At 43.1% G+C, this 13,579-nt stretch overlaps 1 protein-coding gene across 6 annotated transcripts in view; it reads left to right on the top strand.

The window, feature by feature from the left end:
- Nucleotides 1-13,579, top strand: part of ADGRD1 (adhesion G protein-coupled receptor D1) — a 247,263-nt gene that overhangs the window by 179,308 nt on the left and 54,376 nt on the right. For all 6 annotated transcript variants that reach the window (XR_012155073.1, XM_073312940.1, XM_073312941.1 and 3 more), the window contains 2 exons: nucleotides 6,789-6,855; nucleotides 9,431-9,497. Coding sequence is in view for 5 of the 6 variants with exons in the window: in XM_073312940.1 (XP_073169041.1) it covers nucleotides 6,789-6,855; nucleotides 9,431-9,497 (134 nt within the window). In the remaining variant the exon portion in view is untranslated. The remainder of the gene's footprint in view (nucleotides 1-6,788; nucleotides 6,856-9,430; nucleotides 9,498-13,579) is intronic.

Here is a 13,579-nt window from a genome sequence, read left to right as displayed (position 1 = left end):
TCAGCATTCCCATTGAATCTCTTGTGAGAGTACAGTTTTGCAGCATCTGGATTAATGAAGAGTTGAAACTAGGGGCAAAATCTGACAAGAGATGGGAACAAGTAAGCTCTGGATTGAATGTCAAGAAATATCCTACCATATTCTGTGATGGCTGAGAGAAATTACTTCAGTAAAATGAATTCAGCAGAGAGACAGGTTACCAAATGTTCTGAATCATCTGAAGTCTCTGTGTATTCTCATCAGTCCAAAGAGCGCTAGAATTACTTTGATACCTACAGTTGTCAGTAATTCAAAAGATGATTGATTCTAAGAAGGGAATACCTTTAAAAATAGCTAGAGACTGGTTGGAATAATGCTCTGTTGCCTTGGTGATTCAGGATAACATAGAGATCAATATATCAAAACTTTCAAAACACCTTCCCTCTCTCACCCATTTGTCAGACATTGATGATATCGGTTGTTGTGTGGGATGTTACTACAGTGGCATGTTGTACTTAACCCGTTCCCAGCATTGCAGGCATTTTTCTTTTCCCTTCGATTACTAGTTAGAATTGGGCATTTAGTTTCCATCCATTTGAATGTTGATTATTTGCTGCCACTTGGTTGAGTTAGATCCAGCGCCCTTCTCTAGGGCTGGGATAACCCAATGGGAAAAAAAATCGTATCAGATGAGATTAACTCTACTCCTGCTAAACAAATTAGAGAATATACTTTTCCCAGCCAGGCAATAAATGGGTCTTTCCAGGAGCTTGAAATAAATATGCTTCTTCTTTGAGTAGTGTCCCAATGGGTGCTTCACTGTAAGCGCATGTGCACCCCTGCGCCTCTAATCAGAGATTTTGGGTAGCAGCGTCCATTGAGCCTGCACATGTGCTCTCCCTCCCTTGCGGCTATCTAGCCCTGCGCGGGCGAATTCCCCTCACTTCCTGCTCAACCGCCCTCCCAATTAATGAGGTGATTCTAGATCCTACCAAAGTCATCTGGCAGACACCAGCCTCCATTGCATCAACGAGAAACAAAAAATAATTAAGAAAAAAAAATACTACATCCCTCCCAAAGAGGCAGACTGTTTCAATGTCTGCAACACAAATCCATCACAAGGGATGTGGTTAATGCATGAAGCAAGCAACATAATGCCAAATTGACCCCATATGATCGGGCTTGGCAAGATGGTGTATTTGTTGGCAACTTTACCAAATTGTCATGGCCAAATACAATTTCATTAATTATGGGAAACTCAGTGCATTTCTGGAACATTTACGGGAACACAAAAGGAACAGTTTCAGACCATTCTTAGAGTGGGTCAGTTAATAGCCAGACTGGTGCTAGAGACAGCACTGGATGTAGCTGATACAGCTGCCCACTCGGTCTCCATGACAGTGGTACTGAGGTAGGCTTCTTGGCTACACCTTTCTGGATTGCCCAAAGAGCTGCAGAAGACTTCCAGTTTGAAGGGCCCAAACTCTTCATGGAGAAGACAGATTCTTCTCTCCACATCCTGAAGGATTCCTGGAGCACATTACGCTCTCTGGGAATCACTGCAGGACGGAAGAGAAGATGTATCTCTCAGCCACAGCACAGGTCACAACCTCCTCAATACCCACCATCTCCACGCTATTATGAGCCACAGTGTAAGAGGACCAGGGTTCAAAAGCAGAAGCAGTCCGCAACCTCTCAAACCGCCTCTGCTAAGCACTTTTGACAGGTTGGTCGAGGGCCTGAACAATTATACCTTGCAACATCAGCTGCCACCTACACACCTGACACACCCCTTCAGAAGTCATCTGGCCCTACTTCACAGCAGTTGGGATAATATCACCTCTGACAGGTGGGTTCTGGAGATAATTTTGAAGAGTTATGCCATTCAATTAATGTCCCTCCCTGATTCCAACCCTTCTTCCCCATCCCCCTTCCAGGGACCCTTCTCATGAGAACCTACTTCATCAGGAAATATATCATTTGTTATGCCTAGGGGCCCCTGAACCAGTCCCGGTGCAACTCAGGAGCAAGGGGTTTTACTCTCATTGTTTTCTGATCCCCAAGGCGAAGGGAAGTTGGAGGCCCATTCTAGATCCAAAGGCATTAAACAAATACAGGAAGGTGCAGATGTTCAAGATGAACACAAGAGGCAGCCATTATTCCAGCTCTAGAGCAAGGAGATTGATTTCCAGCACTCAACCTACAAGAAGTCTACTTCCATATCTCAATATAACCATTGTACGGGAGGTTTTCTATGGTTTACCTTTGGGGCAGGACCATTATCAGTACAGACTGCTCCACCCAGGATATTCTCCAAGGTTCTCTTCATTATAGCGGTGCACTAACCCCGGTACAGTAACTGGAATTTATCAGCACCAACCTTGATGCAGTACAAGCGAGACATTCCTCCTGCTATGCAGACTCACCACCCTGGGATGGATGCCTCCCTAATAGGCTGGGGAGTTCACCTACACAATCACAAGGTTCAGGGCAAATGGCCTTCCAAAGAAGTGACCTTCCATAGCACTCTTTTGGAGCTAAGGGCTTTCAGGAATGCGTGTGCACACTTTCTGCCTTTCATCAAGAACACCCACATAAAAGTCATGATAGTCGTAATATGACCTGTATGTTTTACATAAATTGCCAAGGGGGTGCCAGATCTCCCTCCTGCTGCAAGGAAGCACTCAAACTTTGGAATTGGTGCATCCACCACAATGTTCTCATCTCAGCTTGCTATCTACTAGGCATACAGAATGTGACAGCCGACAGTCTCGGTTGGAATTTTTGTCATGACCATGAGTGGGTATTGAACTCAGAGGTCCTTCAAGATATATTCGCCCTTTGGGGAACCCTGACTACCGATCTCTTTGCTACTTACCAGAACAAGAAATGTCCTCGTTACTGCTTCAGGGCTGGCCTGGGGAAACAGTCACTGGGAGATGCCCTCATCCTCCCATGGGACGGGACCCTCTTGTATGCCTTTTCCCAGTTTCCTCTTTTATTGAAGGTCCTGTTGAAAATTCAACAAGACAAAGGGAGAGTTATTCTGATTGCCCCTCCTGGCCATGACAAGTCTGGCTCCCTTACCTGACATAGATGGCAACATGCCCTCCTGTTCCTCTTTGGCCCATTCCTTACCTGCTCTCTCAAAACAATGGGCTGATCCTTCACCCCAACCTGTGGGTCTTCCATCTCCAGGCATGGCTCCTTCTTAGTTCCAAGGCTTAGCGGCACAATGCTCCGAGGAGCTGAAAGACATGTTGCAACACAGCCAAAAGCTGACTACTCAACATACCTACCTACAAAATGGAAACGATTCCAAGTTTGTTGTCATTCTAAAAACATAGACCCAACCTCGTCTTCCCTATCTCTGATTTTGCACTACATTTTAGACCTCAAGAGGTCAAAACTCTCACTCAGCTCTCTTAAGGTACATCTCGTAGTAGACAGATACTCGGTGTTTGCTTACCCACTGATGCGTAGATTCCTTAAGGGCATTGGGAATCTCTTCCCACATGAGACATCACCTGCTCACACCTAGGGCCTTAACCTAGTTCTCAGGGCTTTGACTAGACCTTCCTTTGAGTCCATAGCAACTTGCTCTCTCTCACACCTGTCCATGAAGACAGCATTTCTAATTGCCATCACCTCAGCTAGGCACATAGGAGAAATAAGAACAGGAGTACTTGTGGCACCTTAGAGACTAACAAATTTATTTGAGTATAAGCTTTCGTGGGCTACAGCCCGCTTCATCGGATGCATAGAATGAAACATATAGTAAGAAGATATTTAAACATACAGAGAACATGAAAAGGTGGAAGTACCCATACCAATTGTAAGAGGCTAATTAATTAAGAGGAGCTATTATCAGCAGGGAAAAAAAAAACTTTTCAAGTGATAATCAAGATGGCCCATTCCCGACAGTTGACACGAAGGTGTGAGGATACTTAATATGGGGAAATAGATTCAATTAGTGTAATGACTGAGCCATTCCCAGTCTCTGTTCAAACCTAAGTTAATGGTATCTAGTTTGCATATTAATATTAATAGATTTTCAGCCCAAGAAGTTCAGATACACTTTGGGTGACATCTGGGTGCTTATCTGAACTGAACCAAATGTCCTGAGGCTGACCCATCCTGGCTTATTCCCCAGAAGTCCAGAATTTGAGGCCATGTTGCAGTGTGGCTCATACTCACTTATTAATATGCAGTGCTGCATAGCATGCAGTGATACTACAGAGGAGTGCCTGTTGCAAATGCCACGGCTTAGATGACAGACTTGTGTAGGTACAATACCTTGTGTCTGATGCTGCCCTTCCTAACGTAAAGCATATTGTGTCACGTCGTATGTTTGAAGGGTGGGGGTAAGGCTGGTGAGCGTGTTTAGAGCATCGCAACCGAGGAAACAGTCAAATACAGTATAAAGGAAGCGCAACCGGCATTTTTACATGGATGATAAACAGTAGTACTAGCATTGCATTAGCACTTTTGCTGTTGTGTTCCTAGAATTAACAGGTATGAGATGTTGTCTGACTCTAACGCCTCATCTGCAGGTTTTCCTCACAAGCCCAGGATTGAGCAAATACCCTTAATATCTTCGTGTACTATATTATCCACAGGAGTGTTCCAGGCCAGATCAAATCTTGTGACCTCCTCAGGCTAAATATGTTTGATTCCTACCTTTACAGAATATCTCAGATGGTTGGTTCTTCAGAGAACAGTATGTTTCTTTCATCGTAACAAAATCCTAATTTATTTTAGATGCTAACCTCCACCCCCATCTATCTTTTAATAGCCTGTTACTGCAGAGTGAAGACAAATACTGCACTGTAGGCTGTAGACCATTTTACATTCATTGAATTAACTGTTCTTGTTATCCAGATGACTGCACTACGCTTCATCTGTGTACGTTTTATTATCTTGCTAGGGAACTCGGTATTTAATTTTCTTCTTCGTTGCAGATTAAAATGGATAAATAATCAAGTTAAATCCTGTGACTATCTGAAATTTGCCACAGGCTAGCATCCTGAGGGATAGTAAGCACAAGTACTTTTTGTGTACGAGACAGATTATCTACATGTGAAGGCTGTTAGCCCTGGGAAGACAACTCATACCACAAGATTATTAGCCACTGCCAAGCAACTTCTTATTGTTATTTATATTACCGTAGCACCTAGGAGCTCCATTCCTGGACCAGGACCTCATTGTGCAAAGAGAGGGGAGGGCCTTAGGACTAAAATCTGGGTAAATGGCCAGCTTAACTGTGCAGTGTAGACGTGCCCTTAGTCAGTTGTATTTGAAACAGTAAAAACCTGGGCTTTTGTGTTTCAGGGGTTGTCAAGAGTATGGCTTAGGTAAGATGTTATGGGCCTCGTTTCAGCCAAGCACTCAAATGTGATGAATCAGGGTCATGTACAATTGATTATTCTGGGTATCACATGTTAGTGAACAGGGTTTTCCATTGTTTAAAAATACGACTGTCTACGACAGTGTTTTAGACTTTAGAATTCACTTTGTAGTGCGGCACTTAGGGGACCGTGGGCCTGATTCTGCTCTCATTTGCACTGATGTAATTCAGGAGTAACTCCACCCTGAAGTTATTCTGGTATAACACTGAAGCAAGCACGTTTACTTGCTGGCTGTTGAATATTTTTGTCATTGATAAATATGTATTGTTCCTGGCAATGATCACTTAAGAATTGAAACACCTCTGCCTAAAACTGCAGGTTTCCCCTTCTGGAAACATCCTATGGAATTTAATTGGGATGAAACCAATAAGGTTCTATGGAAATTAATTTTAAAAGGTTTTGTAGAAATTACTGCAAAACTCCATAGGTTTTATTACTGAATTATCTCCCTTCCATGGTATTTTTTTAAAAAACTTCTTGTACATCTTATTCTTTAGCAGGAGTATAGTTATTAAATCTATAAAATGATTTAAAAAGCCACCCTATTTCCACATTGTTTTCTATTCACTACATGGGACATTTATAGGGGCCTGACAGACAATCCTTTGCTAGGTAAAGAGTTCCTGCTTTACCCTGTTCAAAACCGTTGGTAGCAGAAACCTTGCTTCCTTTCTAACTACTCTCTTGGAAAACTATTAAAGTGACACAACAAGACGTCATTATGCTCTGGGCCAGCTGCACGCAGTTACCATTGAAGGCAGAAGCACAGTAGCCTGAATCTGTATAATACTTACGCAACGTTGTCAAGCGTTCCCTCCCTCCTGGCAGAAATGATACGAAATGTAATTTATTTACTTTAAGCAAATACATCTCCCGCTAGAAATCTCTCATACCTTCATATTAGGAAACATACCCTCTGAGGGCATCTGAATGGGATCTTAACTTGGTTCAATTTATTCAAGACTCTCTCTCTCCCTATCCATTTGTGATGCTCAAAAGAGTAACTGGGTGTTGACATTTCTAGGCTATCTCAGTGCTAATTGTGAACCCTCCTGGGAGATTTGACTCTGTTTTCTAGGACTATTTTTGGATGCTTGGATTAGGATCATTGACTCGGCATGTATGACTGAAGTAGATAAGCCTGAAGAAGAGCTCTGTGTACGCTCGAAAGCTTCTCTGTCTCGCCAACAGAAGTTGGTCCAATAAAAGATATTACCTCACCTACCTTGTCTGTGTAATTTAGCTGCACAAAGGGCTCTACGGCACATGTAACTCTGAAACCCGTGAGCTATTCGCTGCCTGTGAAGATTTCTTTTGGGCACATTGATTGAATTTACCTGGTTTTCTGAAGGGAAGCATCAGGTGCAGGTTTGACACTGTCGCCATCTCTGAATTTTGCAGGGTGCCCACTGGTAATCTGCATCATCTCTGCAGCTTCAGCCATGGACTATTATGGAGAACATGAGAAGTGAGTACAGAAAGATCTACCTCTGTTTAAAATATGAAAACAAGTAAGATATCAGGGGAGGGCAGGACTAATGCTAAATATCTTCCCACAGGGCCTGATTCTGGGCTCCAACAACTCCCATTGACTTCAGTGGGAATTGAGGGTGTCGAGCACTATTTATCGCTTATGCATTGCACATTAGGTCTATATATTGAGGCTATTTGCACATCTGCCAGGGATGGGCTCAACTTTGAAAGTTCAGATCCATAATCAGAGCTGAGTGTGAACTTCCTCAGAGTTTGGGGATGAGGTGGTGGAAGAGATTCTTAGATTTAGAGTTCCGGTTTGGATCCATCTCTTTGGGCACTACTGTAATACAACCAATAATAGTAATAAATGCACATGCGTATGTAAGGGTATTTATATATGTTCACTTTTGTTTTGAGCATATTTATTTTACTAATAAAACTGAATTGCTCAAGGATTCTTTGTTTGGACTGAAACAGCTAACCAGCTCTCCTGCTCTTAGTCTTTATTGTTGATGTACTTTTCCCCATTTAAAATGTGTTAGGAAACAGCCACCCACAAATAGTTCTCTATGAGATTGCTCAACATTATAGAGTCCTGTTCCATAAAGAGATACGGCCTCCGGCAATAGTGATGGTGGATGTTCATGCTAGGTAATCTTTATTGTTTTTAACATGTATGTTACATCTGAACTCCAGTTTTGACTAAACACACTGATCAGAGAGCAACAAAACTAACCAAAATACTTGGTGTAAGCAATGTAGTTGTAGCCTATGACTGCAGAGGTGTTAATGGGCCACTCTAGCTTGAATAGTCCCTTACAATATGTGCTAACTACTTATGTTAAACAGTCTGGTCCATCTTGCATTTTGGTGTGACATTGGGGGTACCCTTCCCAGACCTGAAGAGAAGCCCTGTGTAAGCTCCCAAACTTGTCTCTCTGACCAGCAGAAGTTGGTCCAATAAAATATATAACCTCACCCACCCTGTCTCTCAAAATACTTGGTGTCAAGTCAGCTGGGAGGTCGCTCTTTGTTTCGATCTAATGTGCAGGGACAGGAGGAGTAGTGAGGCAGGATTGGAGGACTGAAGACGCCCTGGAGGACATAAAAGCTCTCTATAAATATATCTTATTGGGGAGCAGGATTTTGAGAAGGAAGAGCAATCTACCTCCAGGAATTACAGGGCTTGGGGGGAGGGTTACTACCTCTGGCTTTTAGGGAAAGATATGGATCTAATTCAGTGAGGAAGTATTGGGGCCATTGCTGGAGATAATGATGCATCTTTTAAAAGGTGTAGTAAATGCTGCTTCTGAACCCTCTCCACTTCTAAATCACACCCGCTCAGCATAGCACTCTGCCCCCTCTACTGCTGGCTGAGCCACAGATAGAGCTTGATTAGCCAGGTACAGCCTTGGCTAACAGAGGTGGGCCTTTTATCTCAAGCAGTTGAGGCTCATGGGTTTACAATAAAAGATTACAGGTTCAATCCCCATGGCTGACAACCTACCCAAGGGCCCCGATATTACACACTCAGCAGTCCCTAGGCAGTATGACTTTCTCTATGTGGACACAAATGTTTCCATCCATCAGTATTATACATGCTCTGAGAACCCCTCTGGCTGTGCTTTGTCAGAAGGATCCAATAATGTAGAGGCTGGGAATGTCTGTAGTAAGAGAAAAGATGATTGACTGATTAAACAAATTAGTAAAACAGATTTAGAGATGGTTTGGGGATTAAAATTCTGAACATGGAGTATGGGGCATTGTAAGCAGAAAAAGCAAACTGACCTGAGAGAATACCATAGGGCCTGATCCTTTCGATGGGTAAAGTTTCAGAGTGGTAGCCGTGTTAGTCTGTAGCAGCAAAAAAACAAACAAACAAAACGAGGAGTACTTGTGGCACCTTAGAGACGAACTATTTGGACTATTTATGCCCAAATAAATTTGTTATTCTCTAAGGTGCCACAAGTACTCCTCGGTTTTTTTGATGGGTAAGGTAATTCATGTGTTTAAGTCATTACAGGATGATACAGGTTTTTGTTAAATGAATGGATTACTCCTTTGTTCTGTTTTTGTCCATTCCAAACTGATGATGTAAGAACTAAGCTGAAAGTTGTCATCCCCTGTCCCAATCCCTTCCTCATCCCCCAGCAGCCTGAAGAACAAGAGAGGAAGTCTTCAATTTTGTTCTTGCTGCAAAGACAACGGGAATCCTCTCTTCTGATAAACACCATATTACACGGTGCAGTTGCCAGAAAGGACAGCTTAGGTATTCTCTGTCTCCTTCACACCATCTTGAAGCACACTACAGCAGATAATTACAGGCAGACTTCCCTATGCAATATACAAATCCAAGAGAGATCCTGCCGGAGACTCCTTGAGTAGGAGGAGTGGGGGGAAGCAAGAAGATGCAATTAGCTCCATCCATGTTTCCTGTTTTAGAATTTCTCAGCCATTCTGTACCATACTTTCTTCTCTTTCTCATTAAGTGCATGGCTAATTAAATGACCTCATGTTTGATCTTCCACCAGTGAGTAGATAGTAACCATTCTGCCTTCTCCCTGCAGTTGCTGGCTTTCACTGAAGAACGGTGCAATCTGGGCTTTTGCAGCCCCAGCATTGTTTGTAATTGTGGTATGTATACTCCCTTGCTGCTGCCAGGCTCTCATTGCACATGCGTTTCAGTTCCAGTACGGTTTTACTTGAAGGCACAGGCCTAAATTCCATCCTCAGTAACACTGGGCAGCCCCACTGAAGTCGATGGTATGGCATGGTGCCTGTCTGAGCTATTTTCTTTCTGTTCACTCAAATGCCCTCATTTTACTTTGATTGACATGTTACTATTTGTTTAGGTGAGCAGATTCCTACACGGCTCATTTCACTAGTTCCCAGTGCATGTCTTCATGCTGATAGGCCTTATGCTGCAACAGCCACCAGCCACTGAAATTCTAATGGGAAAAATTACATGAAAACTACCAGTAAAGCCTGCTGTAGTCTAAATGTACCATTGTACCTATGTCCCTCCAATCAAATGCTATGGTCTAGATTCACAAAGGGACTTAGGTGCCTAACTGCCACTTTAGGTGCCTGAATCCTAGAACCAGACACTGGTCTTCACAAAACCACTCCTCAGCTGCCGCTGAACCCTGGAGGTGCCTAAATTCACTTCGCACCTAAGTTTTTGCAGCATGTGCATTGCTACACCCTTTTGGTGTCTGGATGCCTAAGCCCCAGTGAGACTCACAAACCAGGGGAAGAGAGCTCTTCCTCCACTAACTCCCCTGCGGGGCCCAAGCCAGGAGGTACGCTCTGGTCATGCTTACCGCATTGGTCCCCTCATCTGAGCTCACCAAAATGGTGGGGATGGGGAAAGAGGAGGAGCAGCAGGAGGCATGCACCCAGGAATTGAACCGGGCTCTCCCACCTCTCAGAGGACTGCTATAACTCCTGCGTTATGGGATAGTCCGATGTGGGGGCTCCCTCAGCCTCTCCCATTGAAGCTGTGCCACCATGAAAACGACTCCATAGCCTGGTGGTCAGAGCACTCACCCAGGATCCAGTCCCCTTGCACCAATGACTCTTATCCAAAATGGAACAGAGCCTGGGGGAGCCTCACATCAGAATATCGCATAGCCCAGCAGTTAGGGCTCTCACCTGAGAGGTGGCAAATCCTTTCTCCCTGCCAGGCAGAGCGGGGACTTGAAGGAGGTTCCCACATCCCAAGTGCTTTTCTAACCACTGGGCTAAAAGTTTGGAGGGAGGTCTACTGCCACCTTGCAAGAAATTCCTGAGGTACCTCCTGACTCCAGGAGAGGTTTCACAGCTGAGACTCCCAAGCAGAGGAAGGTGTGTCCCTCCAGCCCAGTCTTAGGCACCAAACTCCCTGATAGCAGTGAGGCTTAGGACATGCCCCCTCTTCTTGGCATCTTCCATGGGCTAGCTTAGGCAGCTACCTCCCACAGTGTGCTGGCTTTTGTGAAACCCAGACTTAGGTACTTGTCTCCTTCCGTTCATTGCATAGGAAGCCTGAGAGCTGAATTCAGGATATGTGAAGCCCAGTCATTTTCTGAGTGCCGCACTTAGAAAAATTAGGCATGTCTGCAGATCGGCCTGATCCTAGAACATGGACTCTGACCCCATTCAAACTTTGAGGCTGGTCAGATTTGGATCCAAACTTCTCAGCTTAAGTTCATCTCTCTAAGATGAATCCAAAGCTCCTCCTCCTTTGTGGAGACTTGGGTCCAAATTCAAACTTCATGGCTCATTTCTATGTATGAAGTTCCATAGCCAGATCCTCAAAGTTATTTAGGTGCCTAGCTTCAAAACAATGGGATTGTTACTATGTTATTAAATTGTCTTTAGTGTTTATGGGACCAGTAGTAGTATCAGCCTTACTCATATGAATTACTCACATGAATAATGATCTTCAGTGGGAGTAATGGATGCATAGTTAGGCCCTATGTTATTAAAATAGCAATAATATATCTTTTAAATACATGTTACCAACATATTTAAAAAATGAAAAGTTCTGTATTAGTAAAGTCTCTTTTTCCCCCTCTGGTTTATTTATAAACTACATAATATGCAGTATTTGAAATAAACTGCAAATAAGAGCATAGCTATTTTTATCAATTATAGGAAAATCACAGATACTACTATATGCAGCTATTAAAGCAATAAAGTTTATTAATTTAAAACCAGAAACTATTTTGTTACTATAGTAACACTCAAATCAAACTATGGTGGCTGCCATTAAAATCTTTATAACCTTGCCTTTGCATGTACATTACATAATTGCAGTATTCAGTGTTCCATATTTGTAGTATTGAGAATACCTAGGGAATAATGCAAATACCATGGTAACAGTAACTACTTGCAAGAGAATTTATTGGAATTTTAATGGGAACCACTGTACACAAAGCATCTCAGATAATAGCTATAAATTAGCACTAGAATACAGTCTTGTGATAATCAACCATCAGAAATTACATCTACAGGCCCTGCAGAAATGCCTAAGAAACATATAGTAATATGAGAGAGAGAGATTTAGTGGTTTACTGAACTGGTGGTGAAAAGTTCTATATAGCATTATTATTCACAACTGCTTCTTCAGCCACTAAGCAAGCATCAGAAACAAGTCTTAGTTCAAATCTAGCCCCGGTTATATAGTGACTAACACTCTAGAGGTGCATGGATCTATGTTTCTCTCCTGAGCCATCCAGTGTTTTAAAATACATATTCAAATAATCAAAGTAAATATTTATGATCAATAAACAAAACAAAATCTTTGCCCAAATAGTTGCCTGCTGGAGGAAACAGTAATATTGTAAATGTAAAAGTTAATTAAAAACATTCAAAGCAGAGGATATTAATGAGCATGGTTGAGCCATCATTTATTATGAATGCTATCGCTGTCAAGTGTAAGAGCAATTGAAATCCTCCTTGGCCAATGTTGACATCCGAGGAGAGAGAGGTAGGTATAGAAAGAAAATACCTGCAAACCACTTATACAGTGGATGCCTATTATATTTCATGGGCCAGATTCTCTGCCCTGCTCTACTCCCTTTGTGCCACTCTGGCAGTGCAAAGGGATCAGAGACTGGACCTGTCCCTCCAGCCAGGGATACCCCAGGTAATGTAGCTGGATCCTAAGCAACCCCCTGTGGTGTAGGGGGAGAGTTATTGGTGTGGCCAGAGCCGCAGCTGTTGGATGGTTCTTTGGGATCACTTACTACCTGGTGGAGATCAGAGCAGCCCCCACATTGCACTTAATTCTGAAAGAGTCAATGGTGGGGAAATTTGGGCGAAGTTACTGGAGCAAGCCTCTGCTCTTATGAACAAGTGACCTGGGATCATTAATGACTGTGCAGAACAGACAGCTCTTGGATTTTTAAATGTCTTATCAAAACGATCCCCACACAGAGCAAACTACAGGGCATGGATTTTCTGCACCTCAGAGGGCTGAGTCCCTTCACTAGTACTCAAATCTATTGTTCCTTCCATGCCTGGGTGTTCCAAACGTGGGGTTCTGTGCCCTCAAATCCCATTGCAGTCAGTGGGGTTTGGGGGCACTCAGCACATTGCGGAAATGGGTAACATCACTAGATGAGCTTTCCCACCAGCAGAATTCTGGGGACAGTATCATATGGTCTGCACATGCCCCTTCCCTGTAACCATGTGTTAGAACTATACAATGATATGAGATTCAGGCTGTTCCTTCCACTTTGGAATGGAACATCAGGCACTACAGTTTAAACACTTGGTGAAGGAATGGCTTGTTAAAGCAGGCCTGTTATGTTCAGATGGCTGCTTTGGGTACATCTCTCGGTTGTAATGATTTTAATCTTTCCAGAGAAGAGAGCAGGTTCATGACTCAGTTACTGATACATGAATGTATTACAATGGTTTAATTATGCCCACACATTAAATTATAGTGAACTGGTGCTTAATCGCTTTGATTATTCGAGGAGTCAGGGTTGTTTTCTGGGATTAAGGAGAGCATTACTCGGCCGAAAACCTCTCTACAGCATCATCCTCTGATACTGTAATCAATGAGGCCTCTCTGACTCCTGTAGTAGGGTTGTGGGATCAGGACAATAATGCAAATGAGAAATAGATAAACATATTAATAAACACATCTACCAATGTGATATATGCCATCATGTGCCAGCAATGCCCCTTTGCCATGTACATTGGCCAAACTGGACAGTCTCTAC

This window comes from Lepidochelys kempii, chromosome 15 (assembly GCF_965140265.1).
Source record: "Lepidochelys kempii isolate rLepKem1 chromosome 15, rLepKem1.hap2, whole genome shotgun sequence".
Lineage (NCBI taxonomy): Eukaryota > Metazoa > Chordata > Testudines > Cheloniidae > Lepidochelys > Lepidochelys kempii.
This window is presented reverse-complemented; position numbering and strand designations above follow the sequence as displayed.